The sequence below is a fragment of the Patella vulgata genome, chromosome 3, assembly GCF_932274485.2.
Source record: "Patella vulgata chromosome 3, xgPatVulg1.2, whole genome shotgun sequence".
Taxonomy (NCBI): domain Eukaryota; kingdom Metazoa; phylum Mollusca; class Gastropoda; family Patellidae; genus Patella; species Patella vulgata.
The window spans coordinates 81,591,630-81,612,330 of record NC_065881.2 but is presented as its reverse complement, the minus strand read 5'-3'; the positions used below and the strand labels follow the sequence as shown (position 1 = coordinate 81,612,330).

At 33.5% G+C, this 20,701-nt stretch overlaps 1 protein-coding gene across 1 annotated transcript; it reads right to left on the bottom strand.

The window, feature by feature from the left end:
• Positions 1 to 6,900: 6,900 nt before the first annotated feature.
• On the bottom strand, positions 6,901 to 19,301 carry LOC126816963 (putative cytochrome P450 120). Its single transcript, XM_050543773.2, has 11 exons — positions 18,877 to 19,301; positions 17,435 to 17,512; positions 16,649 to 16,733; positions 15,857 to 15,892; positions 15,440 to 15,576; positions 14,275 to 14,354; positions 13,549 to 13,743; positions 12,670 to 12,780; positions 12,096 to 12,223; positions 11,622 to 11,712; positions 6,901 to 10,122 (listed from the first exon to the last, which is right to left on the bottom strand). Exons 1-11 carry the CDS (start codon positions 19,100 to 19,102, stop codon positions 9,991 to 9,993), a joined length of 1,299 nt encoding a protein of 432 aa, XP_050399730.1. The 5' UTR covers positions 19,103 to 19,301; the 3' UTR covers positions 6,901 to 9,990.
• Positions 19,302 to 20,701: the final 1,400 nt, after the last annotated feature.

Genomic DNA, 20,701 nt, shown 5'->3' with positions numbered 1-20,701 from the left:
GTTTTTATGAAAAAAATTACTGGATCAGTAAATGATCTGTGGTAATGTCAAACAGACAGTGACATGCAATCCCTAATCTAAGAACATAGATAAAGAGCCCAGGGGACGAACGATCTAAGTTACATTTTTGTCTTTTTGCATAAAAGGCAAAACAGACTTTTTGACAAGAATGTTTGAGGTGAACAGAACAACGAGTGGGTTTAATTACAATTTCAAAATGATGTTTAATACGAACCATAATTACCAGTACAACTGACTTCAACTTTTCAGGCAAATTAAGGTTAAATAAAGGGTACGATGGACTTGTCATTGTCCGGGAAGCCATTTCAGAAGGGCCCTGGTTCAATGTGACACCGATCGTTTTTACTTGAAATAGATTATTCCACAGAAAGCTTATACCATTTGCTACTAGATGGCACCATTAAGTGAATTAGATCGTTCTTCTCCGGGGCTCTTCAGATATATTGTATATTGAAGGCGATGTAAATAGTTGAAAATTTCTATTAGATTGGACTGCCCAGGCCATGAAAGTCTGTGTTATTTTTACTTCTATTTTAAGTAGTTGGAATTCCAGTGTTTTCACAATTAATTCAATACTTTTGTTTTTTGTTGAATTTAATATTTTGCATATATATTTTTTAGGTAAATTACCCAAAGATTATGACCCCAATACTAAACCTGCTGATTTAGATCAAGAGAGATGGTTACCAAGAAAAGAAAGATCATATTATCGAGGAAAACGACGGGATAAGAAGAGGGATATAGGTAATTCTTTATATTTAAATAAAGTAGATTCTTTTGGTCAAAGGGAATTTTGACACTAAGGAGGAGAATGGTGCATAATGAACACGTTGACGCACACGTCAAAGATCCTTGACAGTTGGAAGCACTGCTGTCAAGGCAAAATTTTCCTGCATGACATATACCTGGCTTTATTAGCCCAGTTAGTGTAGAAAAGGAGGACGTTAGTTGGTTAATTTTAAGGATATATGTAGTAATCAGAAATTATTCAGAATATTGTATGCTACTTAGTCAAGAAATAATTTTTGTAAAAGCCTGTTAATATTAAAGGGAAGTTTATTGACCCTATTTCCTGAAGCTAACCATATTCTGATCTCTGGCTAGTGGCTAGTTCGTTTCCAACCTGGATTAAACTGAAAATGAATGGAATTACACGCCCCCTTCATCATACATTACATTTATTAACCCCTTAACTGCGTAGGATGTTATATAACGTCCTGGACAACTGCCACTCACCGTGTGTAGGACGTAATATAACGCCCTGGAGGTATTTTCCCCAACCTATTCTTTGAACACAATCTTACCACGCGGAAAAGACGTATTATTACGCCTGGTCGATGAATCTAATTAAGGGAGACAACTCTATTTACTGTTAGTTTTATTTTGGTTTAAGACCACTCAAATTTGTATTCAGGAAAAAATAGGCCAAGATATGACGTTTTTCGTCAAATTAATTACGCAATAGGGGGTAGTTAACGTCAAATTAATTACAGTATTACACAGTTAAGGGGTTAAAGGAACAGGCTTAAACCACAATTTCATTTCCTTTCTGATGGAACCTTGTACCCACAGAACCTTAAAGTGTGTGATATACTGTTGAAAATGGTGTTATTCAATTGTTTTTCCCTACAGAGGTTATTATTCCCATTAGTACTGCTCTGATTTATGGAAGGGGTTGGGTGGTCAAGTGGTCTAACTCGTGCCCTTTAAATCATAGGGCCTGTCATTGAGTCAAGTGGCATGATTTCGATTCCCAGTTTGTAGTGACAAGGAATAGAGCTGCATGCCTAAAGCAGTGGACACATTAGCCGAATCGTTCGGCCGAATCAATCGGCGCCGAATTTTATTCGGTCGAATGGTTGGACACACTATGCTTCGCCCTATTCAACCTGTCAATTGCATCACCTTTCACGTCACATGATTAAACATGGCGGCGTCTAGGTCTTCAAACTATCACGTGACTTCTCGATATGAGTGGTGATTGGCTAATGAATTCTATATACGGGTGAATGCTTCGGCGAAGCTGACACACCAGGCGAATATAATTCGGACGAATATATCAAACCTGTTTGATTTGGGCGAATCATTCGGCCGAATGACAGTGGACACACTAGGCGAATTTCGACCCCGATTGATTCGGCCGAACAATTAGGCCAAATCATTCGTCTATTGTGTCCACCACTTTACCAGGTGTGTTTTCTCCAGTTCCTCCAGTTTGCTCCTACTGCTCTAAACCCCTACGTGTAAGTGAATTATTGAAATAATATGTTAGTTCCAAAATGAACTAGTTTGTATCATGTCAACATGAAACCCTCCTCTCTCTCTCTCTCTCTCTCTCCATCTGGACAACTCTGATTTATTTATTGCCATTAGATTAAGGTTTTTCAAGTGTTGTTTTTATTTATTTAAGGTAAAGGAACTCAAGGTAGTTCAGGTCCAGCAGGTGATATGTAAGTAAACTTTTTATCATATCATGTCAATATACCCCACCTGTACATCAACTAGAGTCAACAAGTCCTTCGGTCCCCTGTATACCCCACCTGTATGTCAACTAGAGTCAACAAGTTATTCGGTCCCCTGTATACCCCACCTGTACATGAACTAGGGTCAACAAGTCATTCGGTCCGCTGTATACCCCACTTGAACTTAAGCTAGGGCAAAATAGAAATGTGTCTAGTCAGTAGGTCCCCTGTACACATTTAGTAGTGCACATAGAAAATCTCTTGGAATTGAAAACAACATGGGTGGAAACACCGCTCTTCTGATAATAGTCCCTACTCCCACAATTGCACATATAGAAATGAAGAAAATGAAATTTCGAATATGTTAGTCTGAAAATGATTCAAGAGAATTAAAGTCAAAATCAACATCTTTATCAGATCTTAGTATTTTACCTAACAGTAACAGTGGTCAACAGGAAACTTAATCTAGTCTTGTCTAAGCTCTTCAGATAATAATATAGTGTGATACAGAGGTCTCTGAAAACATTCCACTTTGGTTGTCATTTGACCTTTCACGAGACTTATCTATTTCTCAATGTTAAGAAATTTTAGTTTCTTACTTATTAGGTTTTGTGATGGAGAAATTGTTGATGATATATACTCTATACTATTTATTTTTATTATTATCAGGGATGCCAGTAAGGCCTCACCCGCAGCCAGTTCACCAAGAAGTGCCGCATCCCCGAGTGTTTCAGAAGGACCAAGACAACAGCGGCCTGGTCAGGCCAATAAAAAACGTGGTAAAAAGGGAAGACGTTAAATCATTGAATTAAGACTGGTGTATGTTCTAAACCTGATCTATATATCAAATATTTTACTTATACTGAAAGATGCATTATGTAAGAGCTAAATCTGCCTATTACAAGAGTCTTCTTTATTTTGGTTCGGGGGGGTTGGATGGCTGAATGGTTAGCGTGCGCGCGCTGTATCATAAAGTCTGTCATTGAGTCGACTGGCGTGGTTTCGAATCCCCGGTTGTACGTGGCAAGGAGTAGGGTCGCCTGTCCAACCTCGTGGGTTTTCTCCGGGGCCTCCGGTTTCCTCCCACTGCTAAAGACCCCTACGCGCAAGCGAATTATGTAAATAAAAATTAAACCATATGTTAGTCCCGAAATGACCTAGTTTGTGTCGAGTGGATGTTAAACCCCATTTTTCTCTCTCTCTCTTTATTTTGGTTCAAAGGTAATATAAATTATTAATTAGACATTTATTAAAATAACAAGCTTATAATCAACTCTCTAGATCATCGGATGGCAGAGATTTAAATGGATTTGAAAACCCACAAAATTTTAAAATTTTAATGATAAAATGGATAATCTAGACTTAAGGCGTTTTTATCGACCACTGATTAGCCAAAGTGATTTGCATTCAATCAAATTTTCATCTTTAACGTCCATCTAATTCAAATTGGTTACCCTAATCAACGAATTTATCGACACCGATTTCCGAAGCGATTACATCAAATCGCCAAATCACTTCAGGGTGCGATTTGACGATTTGATCGGGTGATCACGTGTTTTTTTCAACTGTGTCCAGCCACAACAATTGTTTACAGCTAATCGGAGCATTTAACGAACTCGCCAAAGTACTTTGAAATCGACTATACTGTCACATGACATCTACACTAAATTCAAATCGATTTGGCAAGTCGATAAAAAAGCCTTTAGTATTGTTTATCCAGTACCATTGCTACAGTAATAAACAAACTATGCTACATCTATTTATTCAATCAGAATAAAGTAAATTGAATGGAATTTTTCATTTATTCATTTTTCATTATCTATTATAGCAAGTACAGTCAGCTCTTTATCAAAATTTTACATAAGGCATCTTTAACATTGGAGTTACTGTAATAACTTCTTCCCTAATTGATGACATAGATTTTGAATTATTATAACAAGGACCGACAGCTCTTTATCTAAATCTTACATAATGCATCTTTAACATTGGAGTTACTATAAATACTTCTTCCCAAACTGGTGACCTAGATTTTATCCATATGAGATCTAACATCTAAAATGTCAAAATGATACTTGAATGGCATTCAAGGATTAAGCACATTGAAAATAAAACGACCACAAGTTTTCATTTATCGGATTAGTAGCATCTGCGTGTTGTATCATAAGGTCTGTCATTGAGTCAACTGGCAAGGTTTCGATTCCCCGGCTCCTCCGGTTTCCTCCCGCAGCTAATTTAAGGACCCCTACGTGCAAGTGAATTATTGAAATAAATTGAACCATATGTTAGTCCCGAAATGACCTAGTTTGTGTCGAGTGGACGTTAAACCCAATTTCTCTCTCTCTCTCTTTTATCAGATTGGCTTGTATATTTTCATTTTATAAACCAAAATCAAGATAATTTATTCATCCATTATTTATATTCTCTAATGAAATATTCATCTCAATCTTAAAATAAAGAATTCTCTCCAAGAAATATGTGAAGTATTATTTTGTTGTTTTATGTCTATGAACTCTTGTTAAAGATTTGTTTTTGAACTTTGATTTATATTTGCCAATGAAATTTTAAATTTAAAAATTATAAGTAAAGTGTGTTTAATATCTTCTTTGATTGGCATTTAGTTATTGAACATATTAACACAAGGTACAATTTTATGGATACACAATTACTATGTTTAATACTAAGCGATGTTTCGACGAGAATACTCTCATCTTTATCAAACAAATGATAAAGACGAGATTATCCTCGTTGAAACGTTGCTTAGTATTAAACTCAGTAATTGTGTATCCATAAAATTTTACCTTGTGTGTTAAATATACCAATAAATAATGTACCAAAACCTGGCTGACGAATATTCCAATTATATTTATTATCTTATGTTTAACAGTGGATTTAGCAATCATGTTGTACTAGAATATGTGCATTATTGGCTCACCTGACTGGCAAATATTTAAGTTATTGTATATCTTGTATCATGAACTGTAAAGGTACTCTCACTGTAACATTTAATCTAGTGTATTTAGTACTAATTTCTTTGACATTCATTCAATATCAAATCCTTGTTTAATAATTCGTAAAAATTGATTAAAATCACCAAAAATCATATAATTTGTACCTGTGTCCAGTTTAAAGCTGACCATTCAATTTTGATAATGAGTGTCCAATTTACAAGTGTTTAATTTCTCGATCACTGTTAAAAAACAAACAACCCAATTGATTATTGATGTATAATGATTAATTTTTGAACAGTAGTCAGAAAATTTAATACTTGTAAATTGAACACTCATTAATAAAATTAATCAGTTGGCTTTAAACTGGACACAAGTACAAATTAAATGATTTGGGGTGATTTTAAATGATTTTTACAAATTTTTAAACAAAGATTTGATGTTAAATGAATGTGAAAGAAATTAGTGCTAGATACACAAGATTAAATGATACACAGGTTACAGTGATATATGAATATTGAATAATTAAAATTCTTGTAGAAGACAGCATCAATTTAATTGTTAAATAAAAAGTAATTTATTCTTCAAGTTTGTCATAAAGTTTACAGTAGATTGCATTTATGTTTAATGCTATTCAAATTGATGCAACAACTGTTATGAAATTGATTCAATCTTTACAAAATATGTACTGGTAGTAGGTTATTCTGTCAAACAATGCTCATGTATATTTGGAAATAAATGAAACAAAAATTATTTGACTATTTTGTTTTCTTTATTGTTCGAACAACGTCTGTGGTGACTCTTAAGAACCAGTAAACGGTCCTAGAATATGGAGAGCTATTCATATATATGTCTTGGGTGGTTGGTGGGGTGATCTAGAGCAATGGTTCTCAACCTTTTTTTGGCAATGGCACACCTTGGAACACATGAAAAAATAGCGGCACACCTGACAAAATATATATGAAAAATTTTGCAAAATAAAAACATGATAAGTCATACGGCATACAACCGTAGACAGAGACTAGTCATAAACACATAGAATGACTCAAACTAAATAAAGAAAACACAGCTAGACACCAGTGAATACTCTATTGTGATCACTGGCTTTTTGCATTTTCTTAGCGTCCCGTTAAAAATTTCGCGGCACACTGGTCTAGAGTGTCGCGTTTCAAACTCTAGCTGGCCGGTCATGGTTTCGATCCCTGGTGTGAGCGAATGTGGCTTGGAGATAGGGGCGCTTTCTCAAATTCATTGGTTCGCTCCCACAAGAAATGCGCATGCACTCAGATAATGAAAATATGACAACTTGTCTGCGATAAACACTAAGAACAACATACATTTTGGGTGGTTTAAGGAGCAGTAGTTGCAGATTCTCCAGGGAAAAATCAATATGAATTATCTCCCTTTTCTCTAATATTCTTTCAGGAAATGGGGTAGTCAATATTTACATGCACCAAAAAGTAAAAAAGAAAGACATTTCCAGATTTTATTGTAAATATTGAAAGAAAACAAATAAAACATATAATACTATATGATATATCCCAATTGAACATCTATTAAACATATAATCTGTTAGTAATAAAATAATACAAAAATATTATGTGTAAATATATATTAAGCCGTGCAATGAGGGAAATTTTGAATCGACAGAGACAGATCCGTTTCCGCCTACTCGTCATCCAATTCCAACTATCAGTTTTTTTTCCCCCTTCGAATTATTTACATTCCTTTGAATAAACTGTTTTTAAAAAAGTTCCTCATTTTGTCGTTTTCAAACAGCGTGCCACACAGTAGACTGTGCCGTCTGATAATTACTACACCCGTCATATGCAAGCCCTCATTATTTCAAATCTTACCAACATCATATACAGAAGCATGTTGTTTTTACAGTGTAACTATACAAGCAGACACAGTTTACAATACTCCGGCATATGTAGGTAGGTACACCTTGTCTGTGTTCTATCTATTGTAAATGTGAAATACTCTCATTTCATGCTAGAACTATCGTTTAATTTTTCCTGCTTCTTAGAAAACATCATATTTTAGGTTTGAATGAGTTACTGTCATCGAACATAATCAACATATCCTTAAAGGGACAATAACACTCATGCTGGCTTGAAAGCTCAAGAAAATAAATAATATCTCTATCTATGTACTAGATGTTTAAGTGTCCTACCTGTTGTGTAAATTATCCATTACATCCTATTTTACTTGTCCAGAGGGTTCGAAAATATTTTTAAATCGAAGTTTCATTTGAAAAGGTTTACGTTAGACTTTTCAAACCATTATGTTGAATTTTTCAAAATTTTAAAAAAAGGTGTGTTAAGATGAAATTAGTATCATCAATTAATTGAAATATTCTAAAATAGTACAATTTGTTGACCAGAATAAAGATTGGGACATATTATTCAGTTACAATAAGAGTGGTATTGAGCCTTTAAGCCCATAGGAATCTAATCACTATGAAAAATCCTGGAATTGGTGATGTTGATGTTAACTCTTTAATTTAATGCTTCGATGTTGCTCTGTAGGTCCACTATAGTTATCCAAGGACAAAACCTGGACCGTATAGTGTTCTCCAGGCCCGTAACTAAGGGGCGGGGGGCTGCAAAAAGTTTCGCCCACCCAGTCAAAAAATTTAGGACCATAAAAACAATAGACATACATTGTCCGTCAATTTTACAGTATCCCTGAGAACACGTCCTGCCCCCCTCGTTGCTCTGAGCTAGTTACGACCCTGGTGTTAACAGTACATTTATTCATTCTTAAATGTTTTTTAAAAGGTGAGAATTTTGAAAGATTGATGAAATTTGATAAATACTGTCCCTGGTAATATTTCAACCCATTAAATACTTTATATTGACCTAAATCAAAAAGGCTAGCTTATTTAATAATATAATATTTTATACAGCTGATATTAACTATGACCAGTATATATAATATACTATAGGTCTACTGTTAGCTATGACCAGTATATAATATAATATTTTATACAGCTGATGTCAGCTATGACCAGTATATATAATATACTATATGAATAGTGTTAGCTATGACCAGTATATAATAATATTCTACACGTCTAGTGTCAGCTATGACCAGTATATATCATAGACTATATGAATAGTGTCAGCTGTATGACAGTATACAATAATATTCTACAGATCTAGTGTCAGCTATGACCAGTATATAATAATATACTATATATCTAGTGTTAGCTATCACCAGTATATAATAATATTCTACAGGTCTAGTGTTAGCTATCACCAGTATATAATAATATTCTATAGGTCTAGTTTTAGCTATGACCAGCACATACTCATAAACAAACGTTATTCACAAACAGTGACTTACATCGTTATTTTGACCAGTGATATAATTAGCAGTTTGTTCAAATAAAAACATAGTATGTTACCATAAATGTAAGTAATTAATGATTAATATATTTTAGTGAAATGACATAATTTTGTTCTATTGTGCAGACCTCACTACTAGAAGGTGCAAAATATACAGTGACATTGAAAGCAAATCAATATTTTTAGTTCTAAAAACATACCCTGCTTTTTGCAAATCTACAGCAAAACATGACAGGACCATTCATTCAAATATTTGAGGACTTTAAAAACATTGAGATTTAACAGATTACAAAAATATTGTGCTGCCGGCAATAAGACACATACATGTGCAAAATTCTACAACTTTATAGACATAGAAATATAAAACTAATTTGCGTGCAAGATCTATCGTCTCCTCTATCAAACAGTTTGTATCAAAAAGGGAAATGAAATGGGGTTTAAAGTCCCACTTCCTGCACTGATTGTATCAAAAAGGGATAAAATAGTGACAGTTTCGATTCGATATATATATAAAAACAAGAGTTTTAGCTACATTATGCTTTGTTTATAGTATTAACTGGGCCTGGTTGTATGGTTAAGAATTTTTTTAATTTGAACAGTTATGCCTCGAATACAACATTCACTGTTACATGCAACTATCACCAAACTACGTTTGAGATAGCCATGAGGACAAAGATCACCTGCAGTGGTTTTAAAAGTATGGTGCCGTCAACATCAGCACTTCATCCGATACCTAGTTTTGTTAATCAGGAAAATAAACAAATCCCATATTAACAAAGTTTATGGAAAGGCAAGGGTTTCTCAGAACAAGCTGGCTTCCAGGTAGCTTAATATTGCGGTCATACGCTGCTGATTCCAGTGACCTACGAACTGTTCACAAGGAGAGACAGAAGAAACGGAGGAAGCTGGTGGTGATAAGACCGTCTATGGAGTTAGCACCATGAAATAAGAATTGATACAAAATAACTTGGCTAAAAACTGGCACACACATAATTTCTCCTGGTAATGATGAATTTTCCCCTAGTAATATTAAATGAATTCTCCCCTAGTAATATCAAATGAATTCTCCCCTAGTAATATGAAATGAATTCTCGAGTGGAAGTATTAAATGAGTTCTCCCTTGGTAATATTAAATGAATTCTCCCATGGTTTGTTTACACATACACAAATATATCATATATATATATATATATATATATAAAATACAATCTATGGTGGTCTTGAGGTGAATTTAAATAAAACATCCGTTTTTGGTCTGGATACAGGCAGCCATTTGTATGATAAATCTTGTTTATCAACCAAAGACAATTCAAACTTCTTCAACAGACTGGTTAATATCGTCTACATAAATTGAAAAATAAAATAATACCCATCAATACAAAAGTATTACAATAAAGACTGGTTAATATTGTCAAAAATCAAATATGGCTGAAATCTTTTAACCACCTGCTTGACTATTTGACAGCAGTTTTTCATCAACTATTTAAATATGCGCATAATAATATGTAACCGGCCTTGCCTGAGTAGAGCGAAGCTGATGGCATTGTTGTTAAATATAAAACCATCATAATTAATTTTCTCAAGTGATACAAAAAATGTTAAATAATTTAGTTTTTCCAAATTGATTTTCATTTAGATACATTATACATTAATTTTGTTTTTTAAAAAAGAACAAAAAAGTGTGAGAATTATTTTCATTGACGTCAAAAATATGTGACGTCATTGATTAGACGCGTCATAGAAATAGTTCTATGACGAGGCGCGTAATCTCGCTTGGGCGAGATTTGGTAAGTTGACATGCGCATTGCCTGTTTTGCCCAGTGTATCTGGTTCCGGTCTAAAATTTTTTTAATCAACAGTCTGTGGGTGACATTTTCAATTACGCTCCTGTGTTACCGGAAAAGAGATTTGCTCAAGCACCGCTCTATATTAACTCAAGATGAAATAAAACGAACAAGTTTACAAATACGAAAATAGGAACACCTATACAAAGAAAATTTAGTGGTCTTCAACATTGATTGGTCATTCTGTATGGCTTTAAAGGATTAATGAACTCCTTTTTTTCGTATAAAATTTCACATTATGTAATCAGTGTCCTTGGTTATGCTTGATTGTCAGTCCAGAACGGAATTCAGTCCCAGTTCTGTCAGTCCCTAGAACAGAGGTGGTGTTAGTAGAATCGTGACGTAATTAAACACAACGAATATGTTTCAGCTGTCATCTTTGATTGAGATATTTTGTTATGCAGCTGGTGCATGCGTTGTATCCCAAAATCCTCCTTTTCACTTGATAGTCACTAATTTGGGAGAATTTAGAGAATTCAATTCCGGAATGTTCAATCAAGTATCAACCTATTCATCAGAGCATATCCACTGAATAATAATTATATATGTTCAATGATGATAACCTTACAGCTACATATACCCAAGTATAGCAGGCTTATATACATTGCTCTGATCAGTTGTACCATGATGAAATCATCATATCTGATGACATAAATGAAGTCAATTGAAGACTAAAGGGAGATAATATGAAGACTAAAGGGAGGTAATTTGAAGAGTAAATGGAGATAATTTGAAGACTAAAATCCACACAGTAATTTATATAGCCGTTTCGTTTATTCCAACAAGAGAACAATGACCCTTTCATCAAATCTAAACACCCAGATTTGAAAATTTATATCTTGTTGCTGAATGACGGCCTTATAAAAATTTTCTGATATCAGAAAACGGTTGTCTTTAACTTCCTAGAAGCAATTTTGACAAGTTTCGAACCAGCAAGTTAAGTAACAGTTTTTTGAAGACTAAAGGAAGACAATTTGAAGAATAAAAGACACAAACCTTGATGATTGCCCATACTAATCTTTCACCAACACAGCCACGACTTAAATAACCAAAACAAAATAATTTCTTCTTCTGTGTATCACTGGTGCTATATGAAATAAAATAAACACACATTACCCGTAATTAAACTCTATAAATTGAACCCTGGCATTCATGATGGAGAGAGAGAATTGGTTGGGATGAACACATGGTTCAACTTTATTTCAATAATTCACTTGCTAGGAGGGTTCTTTAGCCGGCTACAAATAAACAAATAGATGCAAACAAGGAAACTTTGTTTCTGTTTGGTGACGAATGTGTTTACATTGAATAAAATAGCCTACAATACTAGAAGATACACGGCCAATTAAGTATGGAAGTCACTTGCAAGACTAAAATGGTCGAGTGTTTGTCGACCTGAGATTATGCATTACTGTATTTCTTCATTTTGCCATGTATGTATTTTCACTACAAAACGTCATTTCTACACACCTATTTTTCCATCTACCAGGATGAAACTGGTTTGGATTTTCAAAAATGGACGGATCACGATGAGCAGCGAATGTTAAATACACAATGGAATGGCCGGCTGGGATAGTGTAGCCATCAACTTCAAAATTCTGAAATAGAATTTGAAAATTTTTGTCTTATTTACAAAATCATAGAATCTGGACTTGCATTAAAAATGGCTGAAATATCCAGCAATAAATCTTTTTGAAGGTTGAAAATTTTCACACACACAGTTTGATACAACATTGGTTGGGGTGAGGTAACCAAGAATTTCTGTGAATTTCTGTATGTAAATGACCACTCCAACTGACCTTAAAATAAACAACCCCATCCCTTTTAATCTAGTTGCAATCTCAGAATGTGTTTTGTATTTACCTGGGCCATGTTCACAATGCACAGGCATGTATAAGTAAATTCAATTCTGTCCTGCACCACTTACAAGAGAACACCACGCTAAAATCCCAAGGTATACGTAACTTTATGCAACCTTGGCTAAATAGGCCTCAGAATAAGCTCTTGATAAATCTTTACGTTTAATAAATGTGGATATGGTTACCTTGGTGACCACACGTCTGCCTCCTAAAAATGGAGGATAATAACGCTGAACCTCTAATAACATTTGATCCATGAATTCCTCGTCTAACAAACACATCTTCTGCCATGACACCTAAAACAATATAAATACTGTAATCAATGATACATGATACCTAAAAATATTAATTATATTGTAATAAATGATACTTGAAATCTAACGCAATAAAAATATTGTAATGAATGATACATTGAATATGTTGTAATAAATGATACTTGAAATCTAACAATAAATATATTGTAATAAATGATACACAAGTAATTATTTTTAAACAGACATGAGTGTAACTATGGTACTATTAAACCTTTACGATATAAAATAATATTTAGTGATGGGTATAACAAATATAATCAAATCAGTATCTACATTTAAGGGGGCTGGATGACCGAAAGGTCTGTCATTGAGTGAACTGGTGTGGTTTTGATTCAACGGTTGTACGTGACAAGGAGTAGGGTTGCCTGTCCAACCACATCGTTTTTTTCCGGGTCCTCCGGTTTCCCTCCACTGCTAAAGACCCCTACACGCAAGCGAATTATTGAAAAAAATTGAACCATACGTTAGTCCCGAAATCACCTGGTTTGTGTCGCGTTGACGTTAAATCCCATTTCTCTCTGTAACTACTTTTAAACCTTTACGATATAATATTTAATGCTGAGCATAACAGTCATCAGTGTAACTACTTTTAAAAATTGATATGCAAAGAATTTAACCTTGAAACACAAGTGAGAGTTATAGTTTGTATGTGTAAAAGCACTTAAAAATATATTAAAATATTGGAATAATGCTAAACAATAAACATATACCTAAAATTGATGGACTGGCAAAATTTTTAAATTAACAGACCTTTTGGTGTTGTCCAACTTCTAGACTGAAAGATGTGAGTAAAGATGCGAGGGCTTTAGGTACAAGAGCAGATGTAAACAATAACAGATGATTATTGATGGCTTCCTCGTCTAATTCATGGATTTCTTCTAATTTCTGATGAAAGCCCTTTTTACTTGTTTCTCTTCTCTCTTTTATCACTTCTAACAATTTATCCTAAAAATTATGTCAAATAATTTATCCTAAAAATTATGTCAAATAATTTATCCTAAAAATTATGTCAAATAATTTATCCTAAAAATTATGTCAAATAATTTATCCTAAAAATTATGTCAAATAATTTATCCTAAATATTATGTCAAATAATTTATCCTAAAAATTATGTCAAATAATTTATCCTAAAAATTATGTCAAATAATTTATCCTAAAAATTTTGTCAAATAATTTATCCTAAAAATTATGTCAAATAATTTATCCTAAAAATTTGGTCAAATAATTTATCCTAAAAATAACATAATTTATCCTAAAAATAACATAATTTATCCTAAAAATAACATAATTTATCCTAAAAATAACATAATTTATCCTGAATTACATAATTTATCCTAAATTACATAATTTATCCTAAATTACATAATTTATGTACCAGGCGAACGACTATATGTTGTCCCCTATCCTAAACCAAAAACTGTTAAATATGAAATTCCGGTAAAAATATTCTATTTTACTTGTAATTTTATTGTTTACCTTAGCCTGTAAAGCCTGTTTAAATGTTGATTCTTTACCTGTACCAGGTATCTTTAATGCTAACGGCACTGATATAATACCTACAATAGCAATATATTAATTATATATTCACGAATATAATAACAACAATATAAATAAATTAATTACATATTCACATATATAATACCAACAACATCAATATATTAATTATATATTCACTAACACAATACCAACAATATAAATAAAATAATTATATATGCACTGATATAATACCCACAATATAAATAAATTGTCATATTCACTGTACTGTCAACATAAAATTATTTCATATAATCATTAGACAATCGGATTAAAACATAGATCTGGATTTAATTTCTTTCAGACTTTTGAAGGAATCGACTACATATAGAGCTGGGCCCTTAATCAACCGAAATTTTAAGAAATACTGCAACTTCATTGGATATATGCAAATTGATTTCACTGGTCAGCCAATCGAATTGCAGTATTTCTTAAAATTTCGATTGTATCTTAGTTTAAGTTTTCGTGAATAAGGACCCTGACTGGTTACTTCAAGAACCATACAATTGGAGAGAGAGAGAGAAATGGGGTTTAATGTCCACTCGACACAAACTAGGTCATTTCGGGACTAACATATGGTTTAATTTTATTTACATAATTCGCTTGCGCATAGGGGTCTTTAGCAGTGGGAGGAAACCGGAGGACCCGGAGAAAACCCTCGAGGTTGGACAGGCGACCCTACTCCTTGCCACGTACAACCAGGGATTTGAAACCACGCCAGTCGACTCAATGACAGACTGTATGATACAGCGCGCACGCTAACCATTCAGCCATCCAACCCCCCTCATACAAGTGGACTTTTACTGAATGACATAGACTCTTTGTTTACAGGGAATTTAAAACAAGTTTGTTACCATGGTTGTCAGAGAGTACAAAACAACTTTGTTACCATGGTTGTCAGAGAGTATAAAACAGGTTTGTTACCATGGTTGTCAGGGAGTATAAAACAAGTTTGTTACCATGGTTGTCAGAGAGTACAAAACAAGTTTGTTACCATGGTTGTCAGAGAGTATAAAACAAATTTGTTACCATGGTTGTCAGAGAGTGTATACAACAAATTTGTTACCATGTCAATGAGTTGTCAGGGAGTATAAAACAAATATGTTACCATGCCAATGAGTTGTAGTTAATGAGGTAATGGTATCATAAATATCGTCCGTGTCTTCAAAATCTAACCCAAGAAATAAACTGAGACAGATTTCTGTAACCATCTTTTTATAGAATTCATACAAACACACCGGATTACTGAAAATATAAAAACATTATATAATTAGATACTTTATGATACGTCTTCATTAGACGTTAAAACCCGTTTCATTTCATTTCATAAAACACACATATAAGTGATAAGTGTAGGCCGTAGCTGCATGACGTATGCCCGTCTTCATTAGCCCAGAAGGAGTAGAATAGTAGGACGTTAAACTGCATTTTATTTCACTCTCTTAGGGTCATAAAATATCAGTGCAGTTGCAGACTTTTCCCCAAGCTTTTGGGGGACCTCTTATCCAATCATTAACTGACTCACCTAATATCTAAATTCTGGATTTCTTTCTCAACAATTCTACAATAAAATAAATGTTTTAAATTACAAATAATATGACAGATGTATCATGATCATGTTTCTACTGTTACCCATCTGTAAGGAACACTCTTCTGGCTTACTTTTTTCATCTGCCAGGGGCACACATCTAAGGCTATTTTTCTCATCTGCCAGGGACAGTCGTTTAATCTATTTTTGTCACGTTTCAAAATTTTAGTTGTCGGACATTTTCTTTCCGAAAATAAAGGGACATAACTCTTATCGCTATTTAAGCAGGTGTTTTCAAACCAGAATTAAGAATCACGTGTCAACAAAATATTCAAATTCATACGTAATTTTAAAAAGTAAGTCACCTCGTTATTTTTCATATTTAATTCCCTTACAGTATTCAAATTTATGTCAATAATATTCCTTGAAAATTACATGACATCGTAATACCATAGAATGAAAGCGTGCCGACTACTGCCCATCCGTACCGTCTTATACTCCGTTTCGATTCATATATGGGCAATCATGGCAAATTTGAGGTAGAGTGGTGATGGTGACAAGAAATTATGGACAGACAGAGATGATGACAATACAAAATGTAGGCTTACAGAAAGTTACTATTTGGATAGACAGAGATGACAATATAATAAATGTAGGTCTACAGAAAGTTACTATTTGGATAGACAGAGATGACAATATAATAAATGTAGGCCTATAAAAAGTTACTATTTATTAACAATACATGTAGGCCTACAATACCATATATAGGCCTAGAGAAAGTTATTATACCTATCAATGGTTTGTTGATATGTTTTAACACAATCATCAGTAAACAGCTGACTTAAAGCATCCCTTAATTCCTCGGCAGCTTTACCTAAAAACAAAACAAACAATATCTTATAGAACATAGCGTATCATTACCCATTCTAGTATGATACATTGTTTAAGATCTATTCCCCTTTTTTTTGAGTTGCTTCCCTTATTGTTAGTTTGCTTTTCACTACAGCTGCGGGTCAGGGACTTACAGCACAGTGGACGCTTACAACTAGCCCCTGGATCCATTCATTTGATCTGATACAGACGTTTGTTGTTTGTGGTGTCTGTATATAGTGTGTCTTGTCTGTCGGTTTGTCGTGTGTAATTGTTTGTGTGTGGTGCAGTCCACCTGCACTTACTATAAACAATACATACGGGGGCGAGAGTTATGGTGACTCAGTAATGTGTTGGTTTACTAACAAAGAGAGGGAGAGAAATTGTGTTTAACATCTACTCGACACAAACTAGGTCATTTTGGGATTAACATATGGTTCAATTTTATTTCAATAATTCGCTTGCACGTAGGGGTTTTAGCAGTGGGAGGAAACCGGAGGACCTGGAGAAAACCCACAAGGTTGGACAGACGCCTTGTTCAGGTTTACTAACAAGGATTGTCTAACATGGTTTCCCCTTGTCAGTGGTGCAGATGGAGATCCTTGAAGTAATAGTTGTTCAAATGGGACAAAAACTGGGGGTCCTGTGAACATGTTGGTGTGCACGTAAAGGATATAATTTTAATTAGAGAATCTAGATATTTACCATCAGTAAAGAGAATATTATCGCCATAAATCTGACCCATGAATGTTTTATAACCAAGTTCGGTAAATTCTCCTCCGTCTGAAAAACAGAAAATAGTAGAATGTTATCTTAATACTCTATGGCCATTCTTTTATTTGTAAGATCAAACAGGGAAATAAGGCACCAGGTTCAGAGCCAGACTATTTTTTGCCCTGGACAAGATCAACTACTTACGGTGTTATGTCTCTGATAGGAAATGTTTCAAGGTATTAATTCAATGAAATTAACGAATATTCAAAAATAAATCAAACAGATTAAGGAAAATCAACAATTTGATAAATTCATAATTTCTACGAATCTGAAATGCACCCCCCACCCCCATCTCCCTCCCAAACTCCCAAATGTTTAAGCTCTGGTATTTTCCACAGTGTATCTCTTAATATCATTATATCCTATCAATAAACGTTACCTTGGTTACCAACCAATTTAATTTGTTTTGTATATAGAGTTTGTATATGCGGAATGTGGCTCCTGTACGATTCAATAAGTTGGCAGATGACCATAAATTAATAATTACACTGCTACTTTAAAGGAGCTAAGTCAGGTGGCGTTAGTCTACCACTTCCGGTTTCGGAGTTATGACCCACGAGCGAAGCCGGTCTGTTCGGGGTTGGCAGCTACACTAGGTCTGCCCCGAGTCTGAAATTTGGGGTATAGGGGTAGTTCGGACCGGGGAGTAACATAGGCCAGGTGGCGTTAGTCTACCACTTCCGGTTTCGAGTTATGACCCCCGAGCGAAGTCTGTCTGTTCAGGGTTGTCGGCTACACTAGGTCTGCCCCGAGTCTGAAATTTGGGGTATAGGGGTAGCTCGGACCGGGGAGTAACATAGGCCAGGTGGTGTCAGTCTACCACTTCCGGTTTCGGAGTTATGACCCCCCGAGCGAAACCGGTCTGTTCGGGGTTGGCGGCTACACTAGGTCTGCCCGAGTCTGAAATTTGGGGTATAGGGGTAGCTCGGAATGGGGAGTAACATAGGCCAGGTGGCGTTAGTCTACCACTTCCGGTTTCGAAGTTATGACCCCCGAGCGAAGACGGGTATCCTGCTAGTATCCAATATTTAAGACACAATTAACATTTTATAACCAGTACACAAGTCATGAAACCCTATGGTGCCATTTTGTAATAAACAAATTAAAACACAATGTCGAAGAAATTAGTAAAGGACGATTCACAAACGACAAAATAATAATTTAAAAAAAACATGTAGGCTGCACTAAGTAGGCGTAAAAGACTGACATTCACCAAACATAATTGATTAGAAATTACAATATTTTTTTTGATGTGCTTTCAGAATATGTCTATTTCAAGGTTAAAAAAAAAAGAGTCATACGCCCTTTAAAATCAATTATTTTGTTGTAAATGATCGTGTATTGACTAGTAATTGACAAAAATTAAAACAAACCTGACAAAACATCTGCTAAACCCTGATTAGATCCCACAAATACTGTCGGCTTTAATAAAAACCGGGACTGGAAAATACGACTCTTGAAGTCTACAGCATTTTTCTCGAAAAATTGGACAGGATTTTTATAAAAATCGTAGGATTTATCTGATAAAATTCCAAGTAGTCGTCCAAATGAAGATCCTGGAGGTAGCGGTTTCTTGGCTTCATCTTGGGCAGATGCCATTTTGAGATCAGCAATTATAACAACAAAAATAACAAGCTTTTTTATAGATCAATCAAGAATATGGACCAAAAAATAACAAGCTTTTTTATAGATAATTCAAGAATATGCCTTAAATTGAGTTCATAAGAAAAAAGAGAAAATAAAAGGAATGAAAAAGGTAATTTCAAATAATAATTGCAAACAATCTTTAAATAAAATTATCTTTACCAGTAATATACAATATCAAAATATATTAAAAAGTTTGAAATGGATTAAGTATCACCAGAATTAAATAAACCAATATAACGTAGTATCACAGTAAAATTGTGGTCTATAATCAACGAAAAATAGTCCAATATTAGTTGTGAATTAAGAATGGTTATTAATTTATATTTGCATCAGAATAAAAATCATTCTTTTGTGTTAAAGAAATTCTATAAGCTTATATATGGATAAAATTTAAACAAAAAAATAATGACAACAAAATTTCAATATTAACAAATAAATAATGTTTTCTTTTATACAAACATTAAACTGTAAATAATGTAAACTTTAAACGTTTAAAATATGTTGTATTATATTTAAATTAATACTAACAGTGATAAATATGTTGTAATACATATAGTTTTTCAATAACACAAACTGTTAATAATGTAAACTTCAAATGTTTAAAATATGTTGTATTATATTTCAATCAATACTAACAGTGATAAATACATGTATGTTGAAATACAAAAATGAACTTTGTTCTAGTACACTAATTTATTTTTTGCTAAAATATTCCAATTAATTTAAGTTAATTAGAATTATGTCAATTTAATCAAAATAAGTCTGTAAACCTATTTATAGAAAATGCTCTAGGCTAAAACGTATTTATAGATTCCGCACTAGGCTAATTAATAAATTAATGTTAATTTTTTGTACAAAATTAACTTTAATTATAATTTATGAATTTATGACATGAACACGTAGTGAGAAAATCGTAAAATACTTATATAAATACAAAATATTTGAATTCAGTAATATTAATACAAATCAAACAAATAGTCTTCATAAATGTGAAAGAAAACGTTTAAATTGAGCTTTAAATGTAAATAATACTCCCTATATATACAGACATTTAAATGTAATACAATAAAATATAATATCAATTAAGAAAATACAGTAAATTTAACAAAACCATTTACTGTACATAAATAAATTGGCTGACATGTTCATAGTTTAAAGGTACTTACTACCGGTTACTAAAGTCATAGAATTAATGTATAATGATAATAATATCAGAAATAAAAATTCAGAACAGTATATTGATTGCTAAATGCACGTAAAACTGCATGAATATGGCAATCTCATTATAATTGATGCAAATTTACCAGAATTAGAAATAATTTTCCTGTTCACCAATCTCTGCTTGAAATCTCTAAATATTGAGTAGCTTGGCCTGGGAACATTAGTGTGTGTCATAAATCTATGTAAATTTACAATAACAAACAAAATATATTACAAATAATTTTTCTGAACATCGACCTCTATTTATAATCACTTAATATTAAGTAAATAGGCCTTTGAACAATAGTGTGTGTCATGAATCGATGCAAATTTACAATAACAAACAAAATA

Bases quoted from the DNA above. Each gene is read 5' to 3' on its own strand.
- LOC126816963 (XM_050543773.2), bottom strand. From the start codon at position 19,102: ATGGCATCTGCCCAAGATGAAGCCAAGAAACCGCTACCTCCAGGATCT. The intron at 17,513-18,876 runs GTTTGTTTTAAT...TCTGTTTTTCAG, and splicing joins TTTAGCAGATGTTTTGTCAG to ACGGAGGAGAATTTACCGAA. The intron at 15,577-15,856 runs GTGAGTCAGTTA...TTATATTTTCAG, and splicing joins ATCCAGAATTTAGATATTAG to TAATCCGGTGTGTTTGTATG.